A 12834-nucleotide genomic window follows, 5' to 3' on the forward strand; every position below is an offset into this window, starting at 1 on the left:
ATTACCTACCCAGTGAGACATAATAACATGTTTATCGTTATTTAAAAAAAGTAACTGCTACAAATCAGTTAATCTGGCAGCAGCCCTCTCTCACCTTGTTCCCGTACCTCTTTTTAAAGTCGTCTTCGGGGGCAATGCATGACGCATGCCATTTCCTCATTCATTCTACTGCAGGTGCAGGAAGTTCCTCAGATGAAACGTCATTTCAGCAATACTCCATGAACTCGATTGTAGTTTTGAACTTATAGAAGGACAATGGCATGCGTTTCTCTTAGCTTGGTTATCTGCCAGAAACTCATACATTATTTAAATCTCTCGACAGACAGAACTGATTACGTAATTCTAAATGGTGATGACCCCAACCTTTTATAAAACTGAAATATGCTTTACGAAGATCTGTTGTTTGATCTATTTCCCTGTTCTACCACTAGTATTTATAAAGAGTTTCACACTGTACTTTCCAAGACAAAGCTAAGATTCCTGATGTCATCTGATGCCGGCCCCTCTCCTTTATCTTTCAGTCTGAGAAGGCTTCCGAGCCAAAACGTCACCTATTCCTTTTCTCCAGAGATACTGCCATACCTGCTGAGCTACTCCAACATTTTGTCTCTCTAAAGCTAAGATGACCATTGTTTTGTACTTTCATACAAGCAGATAAACTGCAAGAATTAGAATTTAGTTTTTCAATTAGCAAATATTGGTAAAATTAATCTTAATTATTAGTTACATAAAAGGCATTTAATGGAAGTCCTTCAGAAGAGACATTTGTTGTCTCCATTCCTGAACCAAAATCATTCCAATTTTGGTCAATCTATATTTTGTGCCTCTGTATTACCCTGAACACCAGAAGACAAAGGACCAAAACTTTACTCATTGTTCCAGATTTGATTTCCTAGGTACTCTTTAATTGTAGCAGGACTTGCTCACTTTTGTACACCACCCTGATTGTCATATTAATGGCAGTGACAGCTGCTCAATCCTTATTTTTATGACTTTGAAATTTCCACCAAAATTGAATGCGATTTTAACAACTCACAAAATTCTCTGTTCCCACACACAGCTTTTTTGAGTGAATTTGGTGAGCAAAAACTGCAATTGACTACATTATAGTTTCCAATGACTACATGTTGTTGCAGATACTGGCCAAAAATATGCTCGCCTGTTGTAACTTCAATCTATTACTAGATAAACAAAGCCCTACTTCAAATCTCTTTCAATCTTTCAACACCAGGGGTCGCAGATGTCCATTTTTTCACATTTCATTGGGAGATTCCGTACATTATTCTCGCTTTGAATGTACGGAAATGTTTTTGGCACATTGTAAGAATGGATAGGCAACAAGATATCCTGAAATTTTGGAAATAATATTTAAAGAGATTTTAATAAATTTGCGGTTTGTATGAAATGCATTTTGGTTTCATAGAGAGCATTTTAAGGGCTTCAGAGCACGGAATTGCGAAACATTTAAGTTACTTTCATGGGTTAATGTGTGACCCATTTGCATTAGCAATGTTTATCTTTTGGATGTCCTCATTTTTAAATGGTATTTTTCGATGTTGACACAATGTTTGACTCAGACCAGTGATGTAAAATGTGTTTATTGTATGCAGGATTTTTAATACATTGTTTATTTCCATTAGAATATAGTTTTTATAACTATGAGGCAGGAGTCTTATGTAGGGTGATAATTATTACTCTCCATTTTTGTTATGACCAAAAGCTGAGCAAAACAATTAATTGGAAAGATGACTAATGAATGTATAAGAATAGTACGTAGACCAGGTATCTGCTCAACAATCTTTGGCTGTTTTATTCAAATAGTTCAGTGCCACTAAAGTACACACCATGTACTTAAAGGTGAATTTTAACTTTACCACGTGGTAATTTTGCACACATAATCCCTGCTCATTGACAAAACCACGTTATTTCATTCAAGGACATCAATGGAATGAAAATTGTGCAAATTCTGTAATTAGTAAGGACCTTTTGCACCTTACTGATTTTGACATGAGTATGGTAGGATAAATAACCCTAAGTTATGTTCTGCTTAAATAAAAATCTTCCATCTTTTATTTTCTGATGTCCTGTTCACTTTTGCCAAAACAATTTAGATTCAATATAGTATTAACAGTAAAGTTTACAATCATAAATTACATTGAGGATTAATGATTAATGTTTTTTTAAAGTAAACGATGCCTAACAAGTTTTCAACTTTTGTGACTTTCCTAGCCATGAAGGATACTGGGTTGGTAAAGCTTCGCTTCGAAGTTGGCGTCAACTAGCACTCGACCAGCTGGATGGAAAGGAAGATGACTCTGATCACAATGATGGGAAAAGCAATGGAGAAGGTCCAAACAATCTACATGCCAAAGGTATTTTTCCAAAATAGATTTTTAAGTATACACCCATGCTATTTAATTATCATAGTTAAGTTTGTGATCACCAGAAATGAGGAAATGGTTACTTCAAAAATATAAAGTTACTTCCCTGTGGGAAATGTAAATAATTGCAACGTAGTATGTTACTCTTCTGCAATATATTTGTATTAGTTATAAACTCATGATGACTCAATACAGCATCTTCAGATACTGTGGGGATTTATCCAGTCTTGACCAGGTCTAGGGGGAATGTTTGATGCTAATCAGACCCATTAAAAAGTATGGCACTACAACCGTTACCTATTTCAGTCATATTATAATCTCTCTTCAGAAGTGCAAGATAATAAATCTAAAATATATAGCATTGTGTTTGAGCATTCCAGAAAGTAATAAGCATGAAGTAGTAAACATGGCAAGCCCAATGTTGACATCAAAAGTGAGCTGTGCATGAAGGGGACGGGCAAATGCAAAACTGGCCTTCAGCTTTTCCAGACCTGGATCCAACAGGAGCCCTTGTTGAGCAGTAAACAGGAGAAGACAATTGGTACTAGAATGCTCCTGCCAGATGCTTGGAAGGTCTTAATGCTAAGAAGTTCAGAAATGCAGTCTGGTCAGAAGGAGAAGAGGTTAACCTGACACATGGGAGTCTCGTTTTTTTTTGTGAGTAGCAGAAGAACACTCCAAGTTCACAAAGATATAGAGAAATATTTAAAATAACTTTCCTTCCTGACCCATGTCTGCTGACTTACAAAGTAAGGCCATGACATTTTTAATGCAGAGATCTCATTAAAATTGCAGCGAGACTTCAGTGACCTCATTAGTGACTGAAGCATGTACTTGAAAAAGGATTTTTTGCAAAGCACAATATCTAGGATAACTCAGCAGGTCTTGCAGCATCTCGAGAGGACATAGATAGATGACATTTTGGGTGGGGTTTCTTCTTCAGACCGACCCGAAATGTTGTAGGAAGGAACTGCAGTTGCTGGTTCACACCAAAGATAGACATAAAATGACTTGACTTGGAGTAACTCAACGGGACAGGCAGCATCTCTGGATAGAAGGACCCAGAGATGCTGCCTATCCTGCTGTCTGACCCGAAATGTTGCCTATCCAGCTGCGTGATCCACTGAGTTACTCAAGCATTTTGTGCTTTGCTCAAGATTCCAGCATCTGCAGTTCCTTGTTTTGTCTGTGCTACCATTTGAAAGCGCTTCTGACTGCAAATTGAAAGGGCAGGTAGATAAATTGGATGAGGGGAGACATTTCTACAGATATTTTAGCCTGCTGTCCACCAAATTTCCACTGAATGAGTAGAGTTAAAATTTATCCATACAATTGAAGTGCACCAAAATATAGATTTAGAATTCAAAGCATCTCTTTCACTTTAGATAGAAAACACATAATATGACCAACCTTCCTTCTTCATAGAATCCTTGTTCCCACAGTTGCTGAGTTCTGAACCTTTAGACTCTGTGTCAATGTAATCAACTTAATTCCCTGGCTGCAACTGGTATCACAAATTCTCACAAATTAAATTTTGCAGCCGACGATAACTGATATCATATGTACTTGTATAAATCAGTCCAGACCTAGATGAGCAAAACCCAGGTTCATAAGTGATGGGAGCAGAATTAGGCCATTCAGCTCATCAAGTCTACTCCGCCTTTCAATCATGCCAGATCTATCTTTCCCTCTTAACCCCATTCTCCTGCCTTCTCCCCATAACCCCTGACACCCTGAGAACATTTTTTTCCAGCTTTTCAGTACTTTGTTGAATTGTATAAATTGGGTTAATGTGCTTTTATAGGGCAGTATTTATTTTAATGAGGAAAAACTTTTCCACCAGCATTATACATTAGAATCCTGGGTAACTGTTTAGAAGCAAGTTCTAAAACCAATGTAAAGTCATACCTCTGATCAGTATTGTTCAGAATGGGCTAGTGCAAGTCCTGTATATATTATTGTTGCACCTGCAATCTGGTATTTTTCACGTAGCACGGCTAATAGCTTCCCAAATGCTGTAATAAATGCAATTTTTTTTTTTAAACTGCAGATGTTAGATAATTGTTGATTAGGCAGCATCTGTGGAAGGAGAAACGGAGTTAACATTTCAGGTGAAAGATTCTGGGAAAGAGATAAAACAAAATAGTTTTAACTTGCAGAGAAGATAGGATATGGATAGGCATATCATGGGGAATATCTGTGATAGTGTGAGGCCTGGGTTGCTTCAGGGATATGTTTTAGAGGTCCCCAGCGAAGTTATTGGAGGCAGTAAGAAGGTGATATAATGAACAAAAAAAAATCACATATTGCCAAGAGCAAATCTGCGGGATATGCCCAGCACGTCAAACTGCATCAATAGAAAGAAAAACTTAGCCAGTCTTTTAGATGGTGGACTTGCAACTGAAATTAGCGGTTTGGGTACAGGTGAGTTATCTGAAGCTAGAGCATTTGATGCAGAATCTGAATGGCTGCAGCAGAACCAGGTGGAAGATAGTGTTTTTCCTCAAACTTGAATTGGGCCTCATATAACAGTGCAAGAGCTCCCAGACAGTGTAAGACTGAAAGAGGGCTAGAGAATTAACAGAACATTGTTGCAGGAAAACTTTGTAAGTTAAATAGTTTGTTTTGAAACTTAGCTTGTTGGTTCACCTGCACCTCATCTTAGATCGTTCCATGAGTTGTACTGTTTAAGTGAGCATTTAAGCTACGCTCATACCTAACTTACATATACACTTGTATTTAGTGTTTTTGACATTTTTGTTGTGTACCTTAAGAACTCTTTATTGTCGTATCCATGTATCCGCATTTAATGTTGTAATTTGTTCTAGGAGATGATGAAATGACGGGAGAGAAAGAAGGTGAAGACTTCAATTTCAATGAAGACCTTGTCTGTCCGCATGGTAGGTCGAATGTGTTCAATGAAGTGAGATTCTTGTAATTATTTTCTTATAAACTTCTGATTTTCCTCTTTAATTCTGAGCTATTTCTTGTCTTATTAGGAAGGTTATTTCTTCATACTTCTATTTATATGTGGTAACATGCTCGATGTGAGAGTTTATAATGGTGTGATACAACATGGTATCTTGCCTTAATGAAACATGCCTCCTTAATCAATGAGATTCATGGGTTGAAAACATAAGCAACCAGGCAGAAGCTGTATAAAAGGGAATTAAGAGACATAAGACGATAAGGAAAGGAAAAGAAAACAAGGTTAACAATTATCAAGTTAAGATTGTATTTCATGATGTTAAATACCAGAGTTTAACTTCAGTAGACCGTTATTGTCAAAACCAGTGAGATCTAAAAATAAATAAAATGGGAAGCTTTAGGGATTGATAGAGCTTGTGCAAAGCAAATGGTAGAGCAAATAGATGGACAAGCAACATCTGGATTTTCACAGCTTTCAATAATGTCTCTCCATTTCCCAAGCTAGCCACTCAGTTTTCTACCTGAAAATGTGTTTTGGGTGATCATCCCAATTGTGTTTCAAATATTCACTTTCCTTGTCTCATTATCCCTCATAAGACATCCTATCCCATCATCCTGCCCACTTTCATTCTTCCCATCTGGATGCTGTCGTCCCTCCCTGTACCACCACCTATCTCACCATTTAACTTGTGTAAGAAGGAACTGCAGATGTTGGTTTAAACCGAAGATAGACACAAAAAGCTGGAGTAACTCAGCGGGACAGGCAGCATCTCTGGAGAGAAGGAATGGGTGACGTTTCGGGTCGAGACCAGGATAGATGCAGGAAAAATGTTCCCAATGTTGGGGGAGTCCAGAACCAGGTGTCACAGTTTACAAATAAGGGGTAGGCCATTTAGGACTGAGATGAAGAAAAACTTTTTCACCCAGAGAGTTAAGAATCGGTGGAAATCTCTGCCACAGAAGGCAGTGGAGGGCAATTCACTGGATGTTTTCAAGAGAGAGTTAGATTTAGCTCTTAGGGATATAGGGAAAATACCAGAATGGGGTACTGATTTTGTGCAATCAGCCATGATCATATTGAATGGCATTGCTGGCTTGAAGGGCTGAATGGCCAACTCCTGCAGCTTTTTTCTATGTTTCTAAACCGGAGCACCTGGAGGAAACCCACACAGTCACAGGAAGAACGTGTAAACTCCAAACACACAATTACCAATAACAATTATAATTCTGTGCCACTGTGCTGCCCTTTAATCTTCATGCACATTAATATATGTACATTAAAAACAAGCAGATATCCAGGGAGTAGATAGGATCAGATAGATAAAGTGGGAATTTATGCTAGTATCAGAGAATGTACGTGAGGTAATAAACAAGTACTTTGCAGCTGTATTCACCAAGGAGAAGGGCATGGATAATAGTGAGATCAGTGTGGTGTACACTAATATGCTAGGGCAATTTCAGATCAAGGAGGAGGTGTAGTTGGAGGTGAAGACAATTAAGGTGGCTAAATCCTCTGGGCCTGATGGGATCTATCCAGCGTTATTGAGAAAGGCTAGAGAGGAGAATGCAAGGGCCTTGTTGAAGATAATTGTATTCTCCAGTCAAAGGTGAGGTTCCAGAGGACTGAAGAGTAACCAATATTGTTCCTTTGTTTTGGAAGGGATGTAAACATAATTTTGGAAACTATAGGACGGTGATCTATTGGAGAGGATGGAAAGGCCAGAGTGGCTATTTGTACAAATCCTTAAAGATGACTGGGAAGGCTGATACAGTGATTGAAAAACACAAGACCATTTTGGTTTGCAACAGTACAGGATATGAAAGAAAAGAGAATAAGCTACAGCTAATGGTAAACGTGCCAATAGATAGAATGTGGGGAACTTTATCAGGATATTACTGTGGCCAAAGAACTTCAGTTTGAAATACTTGGAATAATTAGGGCTGTTCTCCTTGGAGCAGAGAAGGTTAAAAGGTATGTTTTCAAGATAGAGGTTTTGGTATGGTAGAAAGGGTAAAGCTGTTCTTCTGTAGGTTTAAAAACCAATAGTAAATGGTCCAGTTGAGTTGATATTTTAGCTAATGGAAGCTGATAATGTAGAATTATGAAATGGATGGCAACAAGTTGTTGAAAATGGGTTAGGGATAATAAGGAATGGTGTGAGAATAGGCATTTTTATAGAGACTACTTTATAGAGATAACGTGGATGCGATTTGATGAATGATCACCATCTGTGTTTTGAAAGACTTGAGTAACAAAGTAGGCGGCCATTCGGCCTGAGTAGTTTCCATTTTTCTTTGTTGGAGGTCACATTGGAGCAAGTTTCCTTCATTCTTCCTTCTCGTATAAAAACTTGCATTTTGTGGTACAGTTTTCAATTTTTAGTTCAAAAAGTAATTCCAGGTTAAAGTGAATATATAATTGTTTAGAATCGACCATTATTACTTTAGTGAATAAGGATCAATCTGTTGAAACTAGTGAAACACCAAGTCATTTTCTGGCATGACATTCTCAAAAATTGATTTCATCCACTAAAAGAGAGGTGTCTTAAGTGCTGATATGCTGCTATTAATTTTTAAATGTCAATGGTTAGTTTGTGGCAGTAAAACTTGATGATGAAGTGTGAGTGACTTGGCAATGGTAATGTCACTCAGTGTAAATGGGGGATGGTTAGATGCTCTCTACTTAAAGAAGACCATTGTTTTATACTTGTGTGACAGAATTTTACAAGCCATTTATAAGTCCCAGCAGGAATGTTATCCGCATCATGGATGCATGTTCAGCCTGCTCCATGTCTGAAGAGTTGAGAACGAAATGGAATTGTTTGCATATGTCCTCGCTTCTCATATTGGGGTCAATGTTGAAACAGCAGAAGAAGCATGGGCCTAAGTAATCCATCGAGGAACCCCTGCAGCTGCGCCCTAGGATAGAAATGACTGGGCTAGGAGCATACGAGTAAGATTCCAGTTGTGGCGCCACGGAGCGAAGTATTTATCTTTGATTCCCTCTGACCATTTCATCCGCATCTTAGTATCTCACACTATCAAAGAGTTTATTTTATGAAGAAGTAACTTTCACCCCAGCTTGTTTGAACCAAATCCTGGGAGAAATATGGAGTTTATGGTCCCATGGTGACATCCATTCTATTTTCTTGCACACATCAGGTAGCTGCTTTGATCTGCTTTTAATCAGATGAATATTGTAGTTGCAGGCATGTCATGCAATCGTATCTATAACGTTTCTACTGTGATTAGGGAAATGGTGAAGAATTTCCATGTTGCACTTTGGGATATCTGAAGGATCGGCGAAACATTTGTGTTTGCTATTTAACAGAATGAACAGAGCGATTTAATAATTTACACATATTTTTCAACAGGTGACTTATGTACATCTGAAACTGAAAGAAGACTTGTTTCTGATGAAACGTGGCATAGACTAAAGGCGTATTTCCCCAAATCACCCGAGTTCATACATTATCATTCACCATGTGTCCAGTGTCAGGTAATAGTATTTTTTTTAAACTTCACTCTAATTATAAAAAAATAAAATTGTATAAGTATTTCTTTACATAGAAACATAGGAAATAGGTGCAGGAGTAGGCCATTCGGCCCTTCGAGCCAGTACCAGCATTCAATATGATCATAGCTGATCATCCAAAATCAGTACCCAGTTCCTGCTTTCTCCCCATATCCCTTGATTCTGTTAGCCCTAGGAGCTATATCTTACTCTCTCTTGAATACATCCAGTAAATTGGCCTCCACTGCCTTCTGTGGCAGAGAATTCCACTGATTCACAACTCTGGGTGAAAATGTTTTTCCTCATCTCTGGCCTAAGTGACCCCTGGTTCTGGACTCCCCCAATATCGGGAACATTTTTCCTGCATCTAGCCTGTTCAATCCCATAAGAATTTTATATGTTTTTATAAGATCCCCTCTCATCCTTCTAAATTCCAATGACTATAAGCCCAGTTGATCCATTCTTTCATCATATGTTAGTCCTGCCATCACCTACGCTGTACTCCCTCAATAGCAAGAATGTCCTTCCTCAAATTAGGAGACCATCTTTCTTGCACAGTGAGATGAATACTGGAGTAGAGCAAAATAACTCATGATTTTAACAGCAATATAGAATTGAAAATTGTCCTTAATTGAAGATGATAATGAGTCACCCGAATCATACAGCACAACAGTAGTCAGTTCGCCCAAATTCGTCCATGCCACAAGATGCCCCATCTACGTTAGTCCCGTTTGCCTGCATTTGCCCATATCCCTATTAATCTTTGCTATCCATTCATTTGTCCAAATGTCATTTAAATGTTATTTATTGGACTTCTCTCTGCCAACTTGTTTCATATACCCATTATCCTCTGTGTGTAATAGATGCCTCTCAGGTTCTATTGCCCCTCACATTCCTTTCCCTTCTCACCTTAAACCTGTTGCCTCAAGTTCTTTAGCCTGGCCTGGTGAAAAACACTGTGCATTCACCCTGTCTATGCACCTCATGATTTTCTATAACTCCATAAGATTGCCCCTCAGCCTCCTGTGTTCCAAGGAATAAAGTCCTAGTCCGTCTGACCATTTCCTATAGCTCCAGCCCTTGTGTCTTGGTTATATTCTCATAAATCTTCATGCATTCTTTCCTGCTTAATGGCAATTTTTTCTAAAGCAGGGGGCCAAAAACTTCATCCACCCTCATTTTAGAATATCTCAAAATTAAATTTTAATCTGTGTCGTGTGTTCCTGTCTCTTTTGCCAGTTAAAGCTACTTTCTTTAGACTTTAAAGCTAAATGCTTCATAATTTTGAATACCCCTAATAAATTTCTCCTGAATCTTATTTGCGGAATGGAAATTAAACGCATATTCTCCAATCTCTCTGCGTAATTAAAAATCCTCATCCCTGATGTCTGACAAATGTTCTCTGCCCTTTCTCTAAGGAGTTGATATCCTTCATTGAGCATACTGAGGCCTAACCAGTAATTTATGAAGGCCTGTTAGCTCTCATTTGAAAACTCTAAACCTCCACTCACCCACCCAGTTCTGAGGAAGGATTGTTGACCTAAATGTTGATTAGGGTTTGCCTTTCCACAGTTAACCGGCTGGATTCTTCTTGCATTTGTTTTTGTTTACAAAAGCCAAGTCTAACAGCAATTTTTTTTGATTTTTTGGAAAAGGTGTTAGAAAAGGAAGGTGAGGAAAACGAGACGCTGAGCAAAATGATGGCAAATGAGCAGAAATCAGCACTTCTGTGTCTTTTTCAAGACAAAAATAGACCTCTCCTCATCAAGTGGCCTGAGGTGAGATGATTTTTTTTCCTGCTTTTGCTGCATCTGGCATGTGAAATATTGGTGCATATCTTAATTGTAGTTGTCCAATTGCCTATTGCTTTAGAAATAGAAAAGTTAAATGGACTCATTTTTTTCCTTCTAGTAGAAGGATATAACTTGGCTTATTGGTTTATAATTTTTGTTGTTTACCTAGTTACAGTGGAAAAACTTCATTTTGTCCCCAATCCAGGCAAATCATACATTGCAGAAGTGCATCAAAGTAGTGCAAGAGATGAAGAGAAACAGCATGCAGGATATAGTATTGCAGTTACTGAGGAAGTGCAGATAAATGAAAAGTGCAAGGGCTACAATGAGGTTGATTTGGAGATCGGTAATTTATCCTAAGCATGTGAGGGAACCCTTCAAGTCTGGTGAAGAAGCTGTTGTTGAATCTGGTGTTATATAATTTCCAACGGAAGAGAGGACAAGAAAGAATGACCGAGGTTGTGATTGATTCTTGATTATGTTGGCTGCTTTGAGGCAGCATGAAGTATAGACAGGATAGATGTGAGAGAGGGAGACTGGTTTGCATGATGGACTGGGCTGTGTTCAAAAGTCTGCAATTTCTTGCAGTCTTGGGCAGTTCAGTTGCCATTCCAAACTGATGCATCTGGATAGTATACTTTCTATGGTGCATTTAAAGAAATTGCTATGTGTTATTGGAGACATTTCAGATTTCCAGAGCCCACTGAGGAAACAGATGATGTTGTTTCTTGGCTGTCATGTCAATATGGTTGAGCCAGGGCAAATTGATGATGATATTCTAATCTAGGAACTTGAAGCTTTCGACCATCTCCATTTCAGCACTAGTAACACAAACTGGGAAATATACTCCACCCTGCTGCCTGAAATTGATGAACAGTTCCTTTGTTTTGCTGGCCCTTAAGGGAGAGTTGCTGCCTTTACACCATGCTACAAAGCTCTCTATCTCCTTTCAGTGCACCCTTGTGCCATTGATGATCTGGCCCACTACGGTGGTGTCACTGCGAACCCACAAATGGAGATTGAGCATAATTTTGCTGCACAGTTGTGAGTGTATAAGGAGTTTAATAAGAGGCTGAGTATGCAATCTTGTTGAGAATTATTGCCGAGAAGATGGTGTTGCCTAGATTTACTGATTGCATTCTGTGGGTCAGAAAGTCGAGGTTCCAGATGCAGAGGGGAGCGCTGCATCATAAGTCTAGGAATTTGGAGATGTTTGGTTGGAATTATGGTGTTCTATAGTCAATAAGTGGGTGTCTGTCATAGATGACCTTGTTATCGAGATGGTAGACATAAAATGCTGGAGTAACTCAGCAAGTCAGGCAGCATCTCTGGAGAGAAGGAATGGGTGACATATCGGGAGATGTTTCAATGATGAGTGTAGAGCCAGGGAGATGGCGGATGTATCATGGACCTGTTGTAATAAATGAATTGCAGTAGATGAAGGTTATCTGGGAGGCTGGATCAGTCTCACAAAGCACTTCATGATTGTTTTGAAAGCTGATAAGAAACATTGTAATAACAGAATTTATATGAACTTTATCATTTCTAATCACTAGGTGTTGCAGGATAGATCAAGTTTAAAGTGCTGCCTCTTTACAACAAATGCTTTTGCAACATCCATCAAAGACCAAAGCCATGAATGACCAGTTTACATGCAACTTAATGTTGATTGTTGGGAAACTTCTCATTCTTAAAATCTTGCAGTATTGCATTTGGACATTAATTTCAATTTGGCTCAGCATTATCGACAGGATGTCAATTTGTGCAGTTTAAACATGGGACAGAAAGGGACTGAATTGATCATATGAATTTCTGCATATTAGAAAAAGGGTGTTCATTCTTTCATTTGAAAATTGTGCAAGTCTACAATGCTCAATAATCTGGGCAAAATTGGTCTTGTAGATATATAATTTTTTGTGTAAAATTAAGTCATCATCTTGTAAAATTTTGAAAAAAATCATGATTGTAAAAGTTAGTGAGGTTCTGTTTTGCAAAGAGGAGGTTTTAAAGCGAATTGATTTAATTTTTTGAACATTACAAAGAGATCTTTTCAAGACAAGTTTTTGGACTTGAGAGATACAGCACAGAAACTGGCCCTTTGGCCCACCGAGTCTGCGCCGACCGACGATCACCCCGTACACTAATGTTGTAGTCTGTGGCCTATTAGAAAAAACAGGCAGACAACCGAATTCGTTTAACCTCTTTATTCTACTCACCC

General features: G+C 38.4%; 1 protein-coding gene across 5 annotated transcripts in view; it reads left to right on the forward strand.

Annotated features, from left to right (window-relative positions):
- The window catches only part of usp48 (ubiquitin specific peptidase 48), an 85695-nt gene that overhangs the window by 51518 nt on the left and 21343 nt on the right, over positions 1-12834 (forward strand). For all 5 annotated transcript variants that reach the window (XM_078424988.1, XM_078424993.1, XM_078424991.1 and 2 more), the window contains exons 14-17: positions 2230-2372; positions 5210-5281; positions 8684-8808; positions 10479-10601. In XM_078424988.1, coding sequence (XP_078281114.1) covers positions 2230-2372; positions 5210-5281; positions 8684-8808; positions 10479-10601 — 463 coding nt within the window. The remainder of the gene's footprint in view (positions 1-2229; positions 2373-5209; positions 5282-8683; positions 8809-10478; positions 10602-12834) is intronic.

Source organism: Rhinoraja longicauda, chromosome 30 (genome assembly GCF_053455715.1).
Source record: "Rhinoraja longicauda isolate Sanriku21f chromosome 30, sRhiLon1.1, whole genome shotgun sequence".
NCBI lineage: Eukaryota > Metazoa > Chordata > Chondrichthyes > Rajiformes > Arhynchobatidae > Rhinoraja > Rhinoraja longicauda.